At 42.1% G+C, this 14678-nt stretch overlaps 4 protein-coding genes across 4 annotated transcripts; 2 read left to right on the top strand and 2 right to left on the bottom strand.

Annotated features, from left to right (window-relative positions):
- Window positions 1-679, top strand: LOC145897465 (sodium-coupled monocarboxylate transporter 2-like). The gene is made up of 3 exons (XM_082985773.1): window positions 1-60; window positions 144-247; window positions 554-679. Exons 1-3 carry the CDS (start codon window positions 12-14, stop codon window positions 569-571), a joined length of 171 nt encoding a protein of 56 aa, XP_082841899.1. The 5' UTR covers window positions 1-11; the 3' UTR covers window positions 572-679.
- A 193-nt stretch (window positions 680-872) lies between these two features.
- On the top strand, window positions 873-3832 carry LOC145898214 (sodium-coupled monocarboxylate transporter 1-like). Its single transcript, XM_082986644.1, has 11 exons — window positions 873-995; window positions 1061-1126; window positions 1270-1389; window positions 1555-1709; window positions 1767-1907; window positions 2219-2437; window positions 2508-2620; window positions 2688-2845; window positions 3008-3210; window positions 3271-3383; window positions 3653-3832. The coding sequence occupies exons 1-11, from the start codon at window positions 900-902 to the stop codon at window positions 3823-3825; spliced, it is 1557 nt and encodes a 518-aa protein (XP_082842770.1). The 5' UTR covers window positions 873-899; the 3' UTR covers window positions 3826-3832.
- Window positions 3833-7061: 3229 nt separating this feature from the next.
- Window positions 7062-9272, bottom strand: LOC145898563 (uncharacterized). Its single transcript, XM_082987068.1, has 3 exons — window positions 8915-9272; window positions 8273-8416; window positions 7062-8008 (listed from the first exon to the last, which is right to left on the bottom strand). The coding sequence occupies exons 1-3, from the start codon at window positions 9224-9226 to the stop codon at window positions 7661-7663; spliced, it is 804 nt and encodes a 267-aa protein (XP_082843194.1). The 5' UTR covers window positions 9227-9272; the 3' UTR covers window positions 7062-7660.
- Window positions 9273-12489: 3217 nt separating this feature from the next.
- LOC145898564 (uncharacterized) lies at window positions 12490-14177 on the bottom strand. Its single transcript, XM_082987069.1, has 3 exons — window positions 13865-14177; window positions 13444-13587; window positions 12490-13181 (listed from the first exon to the last, which is right to left on the bottom strand). Exons 1-3 carry the CDS (start codon window positions 14165-14167, stop codon window positions 12831-12833), a joined length of 798 nt encoding a protein of 265 aa, XP_082843195.1. The 5' UTR covers window positions 14168-14177; the 3' UTR covers window positions 12490-12830.
- Between the last annotated feature and the right edge of the window lie 501 nt (window positions 14178-14678).

The raw sequence follows: 14678 nt of genomic DNA, 5'->3' as shown, positions 1-14678 counted from the left end.
AAAACGGCGTTATGGAATCAAAGCAGTACTTTGGAGTATCAGATACCCTCGTATTTGCTGGTGAGATGCGAAATTACGCTTTGGATTTTTTCGATTCAAATGCTGTATGTGGGTTGGTCATTTTTTATGGTCGTTTTATGCAGGGTCGTTGCTGATAAACGCAGTCGTGGGACTTTTCTTCGCGGTGAAAGACCGCAAAAGAAATAATGCAGAGAACTATTATTTCGGTGGAAAGAACATGTCACCGGTAAGACTCAACGGATTTTCCATAAAGTATCCGCGGTTATTTTTCTTTAAGTTCTAATTTTCTTTTCGTCAACGAGCTGAGAAAACAGTAAACAAGTTTTGTAACCAAGGTTTGAACATAGTTGCCCCATCAAATTGCCCTTGTGGTTCAACAATTTCATATCTAAGCTTCATGTGCAAGGCCGATTTAGGGATAACCTCTAAACATTAACCACAAACGTATTTCAGCATATTACATCACAATTTGCCTCTGGGAACGTAATAGACTTATTACAGCTCCAAACCTCTCTACCTGTTCAACATTTAGGTCTTCACTGCAGCTTGACATACCTCAACTGATGTTGTTGTTGATGCTGCTGTCGCGTGATGTGACTTTGGCGTGTTGCTTTGTGTTATTGTTTTTTTCTGCCTGTTCAGTTGCATTTCTACCTCGGTGCACTGCATGCTGCATGCAGCTCACGTCTACTCTAGTTAACATGATTAATAGCATATCAGCTTTGGCTTTTCTATTCCAATTTGCTTTTTACTTTTATTACCATGGTATCGTTGCAAATTCACAGACAGCGCTGGGCATTTCGCTCTCGGTCACCTCCATATCGGCATTGACGTTGATTGGTGTACCGACCGAGAGCTATTTGTATGGAACCGTCACTATGTGGTTCGTGTTCTCCTCCATCGGTGGCGCGTTGTATTCAGTCGCCTACTACGTTCCTCTTTTACATCGACTTCAACTTTCTACTTTGTACGAGGTTTGTGCCAGAGTATGCATGTATATGGATGTAGGGTATAGACATCACTGTTTTTGTGTTCAAAGTATCTGGAAATGCGGTTCCATGCTTCGTTAAGATTGATTGTATCAACCTGTGAGGTGCTAAAGACAGTGAGTGCAAGTCAATGTTTTAGTTTACAAATACTGGACTTTGCTATACTATATATGTATGTCAGAGTTGTTAATGTTTGGTTATAAAGACACCCGAAGCCCAAAACTACACTTTAGCGAATAAAACTTGGCGTTTCACGCAGTTGATCTACATGAGCTTTGCCGTGTACGCTCCAGCACTTGCACTTAACGCGGTCACGCCGATCAGTCTTCACTGGAGCATCATCCTGACGAGCAGTGTGTGCACCATCTATACATCTCTGGTAAGACCAGAAAATCTCCACCCAAACAAAGTTTCACAAAAAATATAAATACCTTTCATGCATATTTTATGTCTATAATGCTTCTTTTATACAGATCAACTGGTCATTTTCAGAAAAATTAAATAAACGAGTGAACTTTTTTGCCAGTCAAAGTCTGCTTAACAGGGCGGAGTTAAAGCTGTTGTTTGGACCGACGTGATACAGTTTGTGATCATGACTGTGGGAGTCTTGTCTGCCCTGGTCAAGGCCACAGTCGACGTTGGGGGAATCGGCGCCATTTGGACAGCTCTGGAGAGAAGCGGCCGACTTAACCTATTTCAGTATGGCTCAGGTTATTTGGTTTGATTTCACCATACATAAAATACTGATTGCTTCAGACTGGATCCAAATCCGACAATTCGCAACACGATGTGGACGTTTCTGATTGGCGCAAGTTTTTCCGAAGCCGCCAACGTTTGCGTGAACCAGTCCGTTTGTCAGCGCTATCTGTCGTGCAATAGCGTGACTGGTGCTAAAAAGTAGGTACTGTGAGCAATGCTCGTCGTCAATACACTCGTACAGACCAACTGCGTAAGTTCACACGCATATCTTCCGCAGTCTAAGTGCCAAACTCGTATCTTTCATTACCCATAGGGTATATCTTTTTTTGATGAACATCTTTCGCCGATAATAGCAGACATCATCAGCACCAATGCAAAGCAAAAGTAACGGTAACTATACACTACGCCGAAACCGTCCTGCTGAATGGCGCAGGCTGCAAAAAATTAGAACAATACAAAAGTCATATCTTCTGATAACATTTTTAACCTCATTTTATTACTCTTATCAGGGCAGCTTACATCACGATGATCCCCAAAGTATTCTTTGCGTTTGTGGCAGCTCTAAGCGGCTGCGTGGCTTACGCTTACTTCGAAGGTTGCGATCCACTGGAATCGGGACTGGTAACAAAGAGCGACCAAACGCTCCCATATCTTGCTCTTCTCGTCTTTCGCAACATGCCAGGGATGACTGGGTTGTTTGTTGCTGCTGTGTACAGTGGTACCATGAGGTGTGAACTGAATAATCTATACTTGATGTATCGTCCTGTGTAACATGTCTTGGTTTACTGTCATTTGCAGCACGGTGTCATCTGGAATTAACTCCTTAAGCTCGCTCCTCTTGGAAGACTTTCTCTTGCGGTTCCATCCAAATATGAGCAGCAGGCAACAAAATATATTCAATAAACTGTCGGGTGAGTGATGTGTATTACAAATGTTTGTGTGTCGAATAAGTTGTTGATTCGTCATATTGCCTTGCAGGAATTGGTCTTGGCTTGATAGTCACCCTTTTCGCGTACTTGGCGTTGTTTTTAGAGGGCACAGTTCTGTCGCTTGTTTTGTCGTTTAAAGGCTCCTTGAACGGTTCCATACTTGGCATCTTTCTGTTGGGGATGTTTTTTCCTTGGTGTAACGCGAAAGTAGGTTTCATTTAAAATCCATATATATATATTATGTAAGCTGCAGACATATGGCCACTTTTTCGATCTAAAAGGTATTAGTTTGGCTCCACTTTGCTTACCATATATGTATGTAAGTCTGTGTTTGTCACGGGTGTTATAATACGATATTACTTTGTCCAGGGAGCTTGTGTTGGGCAACTTGCCGGTGCGGCAGTGACCCTTTGGATCGGATTCGGTGGAATTCTCTATGGCAAGTCACCAGAATCGCAACGCAAGCTGCCTTTGTCGACCACGTGCTGCAATCTCACTGATAATGGCATTTGCACGGCAACAAACTTCTCTTTCATAGAAAATGACTTTTCAACTTACGCGACACCGAACAAGTAAACGTGGCATAAAAAACGAGGTTTTTTGATAACTATGAAAAATTTTGTTTGAAAAAGCTCGCTACCTCTGAAGGAATACAACCCTCTCTACGCCCTTTCCTATTGGTACAACGTGGTTGTAGGTATGGTTATTACCGTTGTGGTCGGATTGCTTGTCTCATTTTTAACAGGTAATCAAAAGAAAATAACTAGTTTGACATTACGAAACCTGACATTTCAAAATCGTTGTAATTTTGTTTTACGATCGGCCATAATTTTTTTAAATATCAAAATAATGTAGAAACACTGCACAACAAAACACTTTGAGAGATTTACCAAGTTCATGAATGTATCACACGTATCTTGCAACAGAAAAATCGTGGTGTTTTAAGCCCCTGGTGCTTGAAAATATCATGTTTTGTTCCACTAAGTAACCAAAACGCCTGTAAACATCTTTAAGGGCCGAACAAAGCAGCGGAAAGCGATCCAAGGTTGTTCTGCCAGTTCGTAGACAACCCCAAACTGCCTGAGAAAGTTCGTCACTTCTTTCGTTTTGGCGTTCCTCCTCTCGTGGAGTCAACACCGGGTCAATCTTCCCTGCAAATTAAAAACAAAGAAACGACACGTGCCTAAAATAATATCAACCGACACATAAGTTTCCACTTTCACTATTTGCATGCTTATGGTATTGTTAAATAAACGGAGCATTTATAAAATAAGCAAAATTAGCGTTGGCTGCAGAAATGTGGGTTCATGCTTGGTATATTTTCCCCTAAAGTTACTTGCGTTACAAGCATAAAAGCGTATTCCTTTTCATGTATTGTCTGGTAAGTTTAAAATGTGAATATAAATGTTATGTGACTCCAGAGGTCATGCATGAAATTGACTATAACGAAAACATAAGTTAAAGTAGCCACGAATGAAATGGGGAAATCCCTTATCGTCCGTCCGTGAGGTGGTCAGGGCATTTACCAAAAAAGAGTCTTAACCGCAAGATGTCGCTACGTGGTTAATAATTTGTTTTCACGTGTATGATGATGGTGATTGGGGCGGGTGATTGGCAGCATTGGTTAAGCGCCCGACCCATATACCAAGAAGAAAACCTAATCGGGATTCGTGCCAGGATATCCCGGGTTCAAATCCCGGTGTGGTAAAAAATTGCTGATGGTGGTTGGAATCAAGAAAAACGTGGCCCCGCAACTAACGAACGAGAACGACCAGACGTAATTTCGATCAAAACCTTATATTCAATAATACTCGATTATAATTTATATTAGTATTGATTACAGGTTTCATCTGTGCATGCAGTGTCCTACTATGCTGTTTAGCTCAGATTTAACGAAAATTGGGTCTTGTTTGGTGACAATGCAACTTGTTTCGTAACTTTGCTAGTTTATGCACAATGCGGTATTCAAATTACCGTCAAATTTATTGTTGGTTTTCACGTGGATTTTGAAAAAATAAATAATTATGATTGCGTTTATTAGTTAAACCGGACATAACGTATATGACAAAAGGGCGGGTGTGTGGGCGTTCCGGATGCCTTGGACCCTCCTGGATACGCTATTACTTTTAGAAGTTTTAAACGTTGTTGTTTGACAATAACTCCAGATACAAGTTTTTCCACAAACAATTATGTGCGGTTTGAAATTAAACGTCTTGTACTGGAACCAACGTCCTCGAACTACTTTTGCTACCATTGTCTAAGTCAAAAATGAACTTTTATTGTGAACAAAAAAAATCTTCGGCTCTGCGAAAAAGAAAACCGAAGATATTTGTGTTTGGCTAAATTAGTTTACAAAAGAAGTATTTTGTAGTTGTTAAAATGCGGTAGTTATTCAATTCATGGACTTTGGTTGAAAACAATATACCATTCGTCTGTTCGTCGACCGTGTCGAACAGTGACCTGTCGTCAAAAAGAATTAAAATCAAAATGGTTGTCACTGCGTCATTTGCTCACCGGTGATCCCAACGTGCGGTTGAGACAATCGAATTTTTTGTCGAGCACGAAATATTTTAATCCCTTGCTGACGTTATTCGGTAGACATTTAAGTGCGTTACCATTGAATAAAATTATTTGTCGTTTGTCGATATTGGTCTTGTTAACTATACGTCATTCCGCTCGACCTGATGGCTACGTACCATTTACGTCATGAAACAGAAATGGCTCAAAATAAAATTATTGTACAGAGCGTTCCGAATAATTACCAAGAAAATTGTAGTCTTTTTAATCAAAAGCATCACCATTTGCCCATCAAATTATGCTTTATCAAATATTGCGAAACTCGTCATAGTTCACTTTAATTAACTCTGTCGCTTGTGATTTACAAGCACTCGAATTGGTCACGTTAGCATCGCTGCATTCCTGCCAATCATCCTTCGGCTAAGCGGGAAAATCCGCTTAACTCAGGCAGTGAAGAAATCCAAAAATACCAAAATAGACTTATGTGTATTTGAGTGATTCGGCAATACTAACTACACGCAGTCGGAATTGAATCCGTGTTTGATTTTTTAAATTAAAGGATTTGAAAACTGTACGGCTTTTTGTATTATGTGCTTGCTTTTTATATTATTTAGGGATATTTTAATTTACTTTGTACTCAGCACGACAATAACACAATGTTTTAACTGTTACCCTTCTGATAGCCCAACCAGTGTGGAGCCAAAACTATTATTGGGGAACTGACAAATGACCGCAGCTTGGTAGACAATGTTACGAAAGCTAAAAGCTTTTGTCGTATAAGACAGTGTCGTGGTACTTGGCTATGTTAGCGCTCAAGGGAAAAGAGCATGTACTAAATGTTTTAGCTTTAAAATAAAAGTCGCAGTGACAACAGTGACATGAATAATGAATACCATCAAATCATTTCATAAATAATTAAACTAAATATTGCAATCCTTCGCAAATGACACTGGCAGTTTGCGTGATTCTGTCTTGTTAATTACAACCCAGCCTCCCAAAATAACTTCAAAACACGGTCAGTGTCACGCCATATGAGTATATCTGCGCCATTGCAGGGCAAATCGGGCGTGGTGGCTCATACGGCGTCCAACGAAAAACACCACTAGCCGTGCACGAGAATGTCATATGGCGCGTACCGGGCTTGCAATTGACGCTTGGCATTATCGAACTTCTCGCGTGCGGCTTGCCTTTGAACGGTGCTTTAAACACGTTTGTCCACTCTCAAATCATCAGGCCAGCTGCGAGCATTGCGTCAAAATTAGAATGAACGCAAACAAGCGATTGGTAATTGCACTTGATTTCCGCCAGGGCGAACCGCAAACGGAGCAACCTTCTTGACATGGCTGTTGCATTCTTTATGTAGCTCTTGTCGCGTTTAAAGCTAAATCCGTCCGCTTGCGTGCGCGCAACGTCAGTGTTTGTGACCTGATCCATCCGCAAATTGATTAATTGCTCCTCTGAGTGGCAAAATTAGGCTTCTGTTTGCGCGTGCCGGACTTCCTGAGAAATGTAAGGTATTCCGGTTGTGAGCAAATCGAACCAGTCACCGACAACAAAAGGCCGCTGAAGAGTATTTAAATATTAGCTGCAGTATCTCATTGGTCGCATAATAAAACGAAAACGAATGCGATCACACGCCATATTTCTTATGGACTTAAGATTGATTCGACTGCAATCTTCGGCGTCTGCCTTGTTCTCTGACTTGAGGACCAGACCCTTAAAGGTCCTTAAAAAATATCCCTGTAATGCCAAACGGCGTGAAGTTCGGAACTCATGAATAATGTTGTACGAGATGATGAGTGCGACATGCTGTACAACTTCTCAGGTTGAGATAACCTTAACTACATCTTTTTTTCCGACAAACTTTCTGACAAACTCTGGGTACGAAAGTCGAGGAAAAGTCATAATTTATTTTTAAAAAATGCGCGAGCACGAAAAATATAATGAAAGGAGTAAAAAATTGCAGCTTAATTAAAAAGTAAACCCCATGCAGAGGTCGTCGGAAGTGTAAACCGGTCCAGTAACAGGTGTGCCTCCCACTTGTTGACGTCATCGAAGGCAGCTAAAGGAAGGTTGGGAGCAAGCCAAAGAAGGCGGCAACAACACAAACAAGTCAAATTGCGGGTCAGACAAGGGATTTCTGACACGTACGAAGAGTGATCGGCAATCTGTATTGCCCCAACCTTCCGACGAAAGTGCCAGACCACGAAACGGGACACTCCGGTTTTGGTGTTGACTACACCTGGTGTTGTTGTTGTTTTGGTCAAAACCAGAAGTGGCGACCACGTGGTTCGGCAATTTGGCGCGAAAAAAGAGGAAAGATTTAAATAATGAAATAAACAAACAAGAGAAAACAGTTCCATGCTAAATGAAATAGAATGCAATAAATAGAATAAATAAATAAACAACGTCAACCTGAGACACTGATGGGTGCTTTGGTTGATTTCATAGCAGTAACTAAGTGCATTGAGTTGCAAAAAGGAAAAAAGACGCAAATAAAAGGAATTAGTCCACTTCTCGGACCATGGTATGGGCAGATCCCTGACTTTTAGCAAGCCCAAGAAACGGTTCCATAGCGCGTTCGGAGCGTAAGCTCTCAGCGTATTCGGCGTAAGGAACTTCCAACAAGCTGCGAAAACCAACTTTTTGGGCAAGTTTGTATGGAAGCTTCCAACTGCACATTGCCACCATGTTTTTGAGACCCTCCCTCTTGGCGTGAAGAACAGACGCCTTCATGAGGTCGGTGGCGACTCCACACTGAATGGCGCTCGGCTCAACGCAAATTGCGACGTGGCGCATGAAGTTGTCGGTGCCGAGAAGTTTGGGAACGTCTTTCTCCATATGATGAAGAAACTAAAAAATGATAAATCGGATAAAGTTAGATGGCAAACAAACGCTGTCTAGGCATACAAACAACATAAAACAGTTGTCTATTAGCTGCAAACTCACAAAATTAACTCAAAATTTGGCAGAAATGTATTACGTCAATGGTTTTCTGTTTGAAAGAGCAGTACGAAAAAGAATGTGGATTTGCAAAACGTTTATCCTATGTATTAAGCGATAGTTGATTCAAATGCGCCATTAACCGCACGTTAAGGTAATATGTTTTTAACTCACCTTTGGGATTAGATTCAGGTAGAAACCGAAGTCGTTTTCGAGCTCGATTCCAGACGAGGGACCGACGGCGTTCAACCTCACCCCGCAAACACGTCCAGATTGCTTGTCCGTCGCAATGAAAGACGCATTTTGCACCAGTGCTTCCTGTGGATCAAACACCCAATTTTAGCATGGCAATGAACTGTAAACGGCCTGTGTAACGCGTTCCGCCAAGACGTGCAGTTTGTGCGTGACGTGTGCGGCGACCCGTGTTTATGAATGGTTGTGGAGAAACGGATAACGCTCATAGTAAACTACCAGCCGCCATTACTTCCTGCGCGCGGATTTGGCCCCAAAGCGAGGCAAGTGAACTTGGATGAAAACCGGGATTTTTGTTTCGCGTCTTTAATTGTAATGGAGAAAATGGACAGTAATCGCTTTATGAGAATAGTAAATTATTCACCCAAGTTATCAATGAAGACATTGAAAACTCTTAGAACTTTTGAAATACTGACATTTCTCGAAAAATATTCTTTTAGTACGATGCACCGAGCTCAATAACGTTTATTTTAGACTGAGTGTCGTGTTCGACAAGAAAAAAATTTCATTGCGGCATTGAAACGCAAAACTTATAATGAAACACCAAGAAGAAATTTAACTTACGTCAATCCAATGCTCGACGAACATCCGGGAGTTTGTGCTTGTTGCGTGCACCGACTTCATCAAGGGTTCCCTGGTGACGAATTGTTCGATCATAAAATTGACCATCGCGTCCCTGTCCTGAGAGGTGCAAGGCTGACACACAAAGGACTTTTCGGCAGTGATCTTTTTTTCAATCTTCTTTGCCTGGGGTTTGAACATCAGTTGCGTGAGGACGTTGCTGCTTTTTTCCACAATCGTGGACTGAATTCTAGGCACGGTTTCGACCAATGAAATGAGTTTGGCTCCGGCTCTCAATGCTTGACTTTGACTCATCTTGCTTGTGTTCTGATTTCGCTTCTGCTTGTGACTCGTCGATTGATTGTTGGCTTGGGTTTGTGTCCTGAAGGAGCCGCGTGGCCTTACTTATGGCGGCAACCCGAAGGGGAAGTCCCAGTGGTCTTTTTTCTTTCACCATGGCGCGGTTTATTATCGAGTCAACGGCAAAATGTACGGTCGTTTGTCTGCCATAAAACAGCATATGGAAAAGGTATACGTGATGTTTGCACGTGCTCCTTACCATATGTCTGCAGTGATGTCATCGATGATGACGTTTACCACAGCGAAAATCACCTTGATGTAGAAATTAGCTTCGATCACAAATTTTCCACTAATTGGCATTTGCTTGAAAGTCAAAGCGAAATTAGGTTTCGTGTGTTGAAACGTTTCGTTCCACTACAATATCAGTTTTTAAATCTGCGCAAAGTGTTTTGTGATTAATAGAGGAAATCCATGTCCATTACTTCCCTATTACCATGGAACGTGGAAGGAGGTAAGGGTTCCTTGATTGCTTGACGCGATGCGCTTTTCATCACGTAACAATAAGTAGTTTTGTTTTGTAGCGGAAGCCACGCGACCGGTCGACGCTTCATTTGTTGAAATTGTACCAGATGTGCAAATACACCGATCACACATTACTGTAAATACATCCCCGCTTCTCGTCATATTTAACAGAGCAATTTTTGATAGTCTCGAAGTCCATGTCGTTGCCTTTGCCGATACTGAGAGGGCATAAACGCATCGCCACTTTTTTGATGGGGTAAATTAGGTACAATTAAAACTTATCTTTGCTTTTGTTACTGTTAAGACGAGTGTCTGCGAGATTTAAGTGAAGATATTAAACAGCTTCATAAAAATCCCTTTGCAGTGGTCTAAATAAATCTTTTCGGTTTCGCAGAAAGACTTTCCTTAAGCCCTCCCTCAGTCACGTATTCATTTCAAAACCAAACCGAACTTTTCGAGAAAATCTCGCATCAGTTGTCGTGGTTGGCATTTGTTGGCCCTCCAAAGTTTCCCTCACTTATACGGGGCCACAAACCGTAGCGTGGGGAACAGAATGTTGTCGCACGTGATACTTACAAAACTTTACCCAAGCCAAAATTATAGCTCTCACGAAACATCTTCAAGTATACTTAGTCCATTACCGGTGATCTCACTGTAATTATCCTAATTATACAATCCGCGCGGTGTCGCCACTAGATGGATGTCCAAATAAGGTCATATTATATGCCAACTACTTTTGCACACATGGGTATATATTTATGTTATCATTTATAGAATACATCACGCGCTTCTTACCTCGTTGTATTATTACGTCAAGGTAATGTGGAAAGTACGTCGTTCTGCACAATGTGTGTACGTACAGGTTAATTTTAAAGCATCTTAGCAAGATTTCTCTCAACCAAGAAAATGGATTTTAGCGTCAGCAACGTAGCAACCGGGTTTAAAGCACGTGTTCTCCGTTGCTTTTCGACGAATAAGCAATTTATCAAACTTGCAGCCAGCACTTCAGGCTTGTTGATTCACAGCAACGTGTGTGGGGCGTTGATACGGCTTTCTGTCAAACTTCAATCGGCTTGGAAGGTTCGTTGGATCAACTTAGCCACGTAAAATCGTAAATTCGTCAGCCGTTACTCGAAGAAACGCATAATTACTCACCACGCCAGGTGTAACAACGATCGAACTAATATTTCTCTGCATTCATTACCAGTTTTGAAACCAGTTTTATTTCTACGAAAAAAACATTGAAGAGAAAATGATTATCCAGTACAGCAAAGGTGCCCAACCCCATACACTAGGAAAAGTCCACAATAATACTTGTGAATATAGCCTATTTCTCAGGGGTAACACAATTCCTACATACAATATTTGTTTTGTGATGATTACACATGCGTTCGCCATCAAAGTGCGCAAGCCCCAGTGCCTTATTTAACTTTCGATTCGTTACTATTGTGGAGCAAGGAAAATGATTCATAAAGCAATGAGGGGATTTTTCAAAAATTTACAAACTCTTGAGTAACGATCTTTGTCTCTTTTTCCATTTGATTTTCCTTCCAACGCCCACTTCAATAACAACCACAAAGAATCGCGCCAAAAATGTCAGCAACGAGGTGACGACGCGACCCTGGTGCGGAGTGCCTGTTTTTTAGCACTTGCCCTTATCAAATCGCAACAGGCTTGTCTTTGAATGGCCGTTTAGAATTCGTACGTCCACTCGGCCAGCTGCAGGATTACGTCACAAAATAGATTCCTTGTAATGCAACGGCAAAGGTCTTCGGCTTCCGCATCTCGACAGCAAAAAGAGCAACGTTTCCCCGGGAAAAGTGCGCAGGTGCCAAAGCAATGCAGGTCCCACTTTTGTGTTAATAGCGGCGATTAATTGCCCGAGCTGGTTTCAAATAAGGTTAGGTGACCCGAACGCGAGCTTGTGTTTTCGTTAATTGCAGTTACCGGCTGACAGATTAAACTTCCGTTTCTTGCCGGTAGCGCGGTAAACAAATGGAGGAAGGAACCGTTTCTGACACTTCACACCAGTCGGGGCGATGCGACCGCGTTGTGGCTCACGGTAAGTCAATGAAACATGTAACGATTGCACGAACTAGTGCCATTTTACAGTAATAATGAGAACTGTAGTGTCATCTGTGTCAAACGTAGATACATCATATGATCCTTTGCAATTCCCATTCTATTACGCCTGACAATTTCATCCATGCTTCGCGTACACAACGTTCGCAGCCAAGGCATTACTTCGTGTCCAAGTTTGAATTACCAAACCAGAGCCTATAGACCTTAACCCTGCTTGTGTGTGGTTGAATGTTTTGGGTTTCCTTTCGTCCTCTCTTATCTCATCAACGTGAACGAAAGGCCTTCAAGATATGTAGCTCGCTTGTCGACCACGCGGCACCGCTCCAACTTCTCATTGGACTTTGTCAAACGGGTTTATCGATGGTCATCTGTCTGCAGCTCACAGATATCATATTATTGGCCCCATTTTGCTTATATTTATGGCTAATGTGACACGGGGCCTGACGGCACTAATGATTGAGCATTTGCTTGACCATATTTTGTTTTCACCTTGTTTTCTCAATGTCTAAAGACTCACACCAAGCTGCACTGATGAGACCTTATAGGTCGAAACAGTGGCCATCGATCAGCAGCTCACGTTTTTTTTGCGAAAAGTTTTATTAGAAAAGCTATTTGCAAGAAATGGAAAGACATGTGGCGAAATTGCACATTGCTTGAAGAATTAAACACTTGTCTGTTGAAAACATGTCCAGGATGTGGTTTCATACGTATGCAACCTGCAGCATATAGGCCAATGGGAACAAATGTATATAAACGAATAGCTAACTAAAAACAAGAAATGGCAATACCGTTAGTGGGGCGACCTCTCTTTCAAAGAATAACTCTTGTCGTGGCACTTGCTGTGTGTCCCACAATATCAAAACAAAACAGTACAAAAATAGCGATCAAACCATTTCCTAAAAGCCACGTTACATAAATACTATTGAAATGCTGTGGTTAAAAGGTTAAAAAAACGAATGATTGTTTTAATTCATCCACAGTCGGTAAACGAAAAAAAAAACTCAACCCAACTAGTTTAAACAGCTCGGACCATAGTGTGGGCAGATCCTTGGGTTTTTGCCAATTCAAGAAACGGCTCCATGGCCTGTTGGCCTTCGGGGTGTAAGCTCTCAGCGTACTCGGAATATGGAACTTCCAACAAGCTGCGAAAACCAACTTTTTGGGCAAGTTTGTATGGAAGCTTCCAACTGCACATTGCCACCATGTTTTTGAGACCCTCCCTCTTGGCGTGAAGAACAGACGCCTTCATGAGGTCGGTGGCGACTCCACACTGGATGGCGCTCGGCTCAACGCAAATTGCGACGTGGCGCATGAAGTTGTCGGTGCCGAGAAGTTTGGGAACGTCTTTCTCCATATGATGAAGAAACTGAAAAGAAAAACGAATATGGTTAAGTGGTTGATAAAGGTATGCTCTTTATTGCGATAACGTGCCATTGTTTGGGTAGAAAGATACCAATATTATTTAACTCGTCGGACAATGTACAATACAGTTCTTGATGTCCAACTGCTTCCATTAGCTAAACTGACATAGCGTAATATTGTACAGGAGTTAGCTGAGAATTCACTGCATTTTTACGACTGATTAAATCACAATAAGTGTTTAGCTTTCTCTTCAAAATGGCGCTTACTTTTGGTATGAGATTGAAGTAAAAACCGAAGTCGTTCTTTAGTTCGATTCCCGTGGATGGACCGACCGCGTTGAGGCGAACTCCGCATATTTTTCCAGTCTCTTTGTTTAGCGCCAAAAACGAAGCGTCTTGCACGAGCGCTTCCTGCAAAAAAGGTCAAATGTAGATTTATGTGGTACTATTCACCTCGTTGTATTTTACTTTCAACTGCGGCGGTTTTGGTATGACGCTATTACCGACCTGCTGTATTACAAATAAGCAAGGAGAATTGTTGGTTTGTGCGCAATGAAGAAATACGTACATAGAAAAAAAATCACAATTTTTAGTGGTTTCACGCGCGCCATTGCACTGTTCAAATTGAGTTGCTCTATTTTTATTCCCAAAACTTGTATTTTGCTAGGTTCAGGTCAAGCAAACTTACGTCAATCCAATGCTCAACAAATATCCGGGAGTTCGTGGTTGTGGCGTGGACTGACTGCATCAGGGGCTCGCGAGTGATGAACTGTTCGATCATGAAGTCCACCATCGCGTCCCTGTCCCGCGACGTGCACGGCTGACAGGTGATGCTCTGCTGCTTGCAAGGGGTTTGCTTTTCAGTTTTCTTATACAAGAGTTGTGAAAGGGCGCTGGAGCCTTTTTCCACAATAGCGGATTGAATTCTTGGTACCGAATCCACAAGTGAGATGAGTTTCGTTCCGACTCTCAGTGCTTGACTGTGGCTCATTTTGATTATATTCGGTTTCAGTGTTATATTACAAGCGTACTGCACTGCACGATTTTAATCGCCGTCCGATCTCGCAGTTCATTATATAGGTTTAGCACGCCATGCCTTTTTCGGTATCGACCGAACAAGATGGCGAACGAGGGCTTTTAGTGATGGGAATGGTGTTGCCTGAGCAAACATCGAAGTCCACGGTTGTCTCGTTTGGGAAAATTTGCCATACGGCAGCATCTAGTTCGTATACGTGACTTTCGCACGCGCTCAACGACGAAATAGGTTTACCCTGTGGCGTCACTATGGGTGACGTAGCACCATTGTTTAATCAGTGATGACGTGACAGGTTTTGCGGGGGCGTTTGATAGGTCTACCGGGTGGGGCGACGTCACAGCGACCGCATGGGTTGAGGTTAAATCCACACAGACGGTCATTAATTCCACAACCCCGGGTTGCCATGTGATGTGCTGTAATAAAGAAATCGCAATCACACGAACTAATGAACTATCGTGTGAACCTT

Source organism: Ascidia mentula, chromosome 4 (assembly GCF_947561715.1).
Source record: "Ascidia mentula chromosome 4, kaAscMent1.1, whole genome shotgun sequence".
NCBI classification, from domain to species: Eukaryota; Metazoa; Chordata; class Ascidiacea; order Phlebobranchia; family Ascidiidae; genus Ascidia; species Ascidia mentula.
Note: the sequence above shows the minus strand (reverse complement) of the source record. Positions and strands in the feature narration are given on the sequence as shown.

What these genes read in the sequence shown, in the direction of transcription:
- LOC145898214 (XM_082986644.1), top strand. Translation starts at nt 900, where the DNA reads ATGTGGTTCGTGTTCTCCTCCATCGGTGGCGCGTTGTATTCAGTCGCC. An exon ending in AACTTTCTACTTTGTACGAG is followed by an intron (nt 996 to 1,060) that starts GTTTGTGCCAGA and finishes TTGTGTTCAAAG; the next exon opens with TATCTGGAAATGCGGTTCCA. An exon ending in TTCCTTGGTGTAACGCGAAA is followed by an intron (nt 2,846 to 3,007) that starts GTAGGTTTCATT and finishes TACTTTGTCCAG; the next exon opens with GGAGCTTGTGTTGGGCAACT.
- LOC145898563 (XM_082987068.1), bottom strand. Translation starts at nt 9,226, where the DNA reads ATGAGTCAAAGTCAAGCATTGAGAGCCGGAGCCAAACTCATTTCATTG. An exon ending in TCGTCGAGCATTGGATTGAC is followed by an intron (nt 8,417 to 8,914) that starts GTAAGTTAAATT and finishes TTTGATCCACAG; the next exon opens with GAAGCACTGGTGCAAAATGC. An exon ending in ACCTGAATCTAATCCCAAAG is followed by an intron (nt 8,009 to 8,272) that starts GTGAGTTAAAAA and finishes ATCATTTTTTAG; the next exon opens with TTTCTTCATCATATGGAGAA.
- LOC145897465 (XM_082985773.1), top strand. Translation starts at nt 12, where the DNA reads ATGGAATCAAAGCAGTACTTTGGAGTATCAGATACCCTCGTATTTGCT. An exon ending in AGATACCCTCGTATTTGCTG is followed by an intron (nt 61 to 143) that starts GTGAGATGCGAA and finishes CGTTTTATGCAG; the next exon opens with GGTCGTTGCTGATAAACGCA.
- LOC145898564 (XM_082987069.1), bottom strand. Translation starts at nt 14,167, where the DNA reads ATGAGCCACAGTCAAGCACTGAGAGTCGGAACGAAACTCATCTCACTT. An exon ending in TTGTTGAGCATTGGATTGAC is followed by an intron (nt 13,588 to 13,864) that starts GTAAGTTTGCTT and finishes CCTTTTTTGCAG; the next exon opens with GAAGCGCTCGTGCAAGACGC. An exon ending in ACTTCAATCTCATACCAAAA is followed by an intron (nt 13,182 to 13,443) that starts GTAAGCGCCATT and finishes TTTTCTTTTCAG; the next exon opens with TTTCTTCATCATATGGAGAA.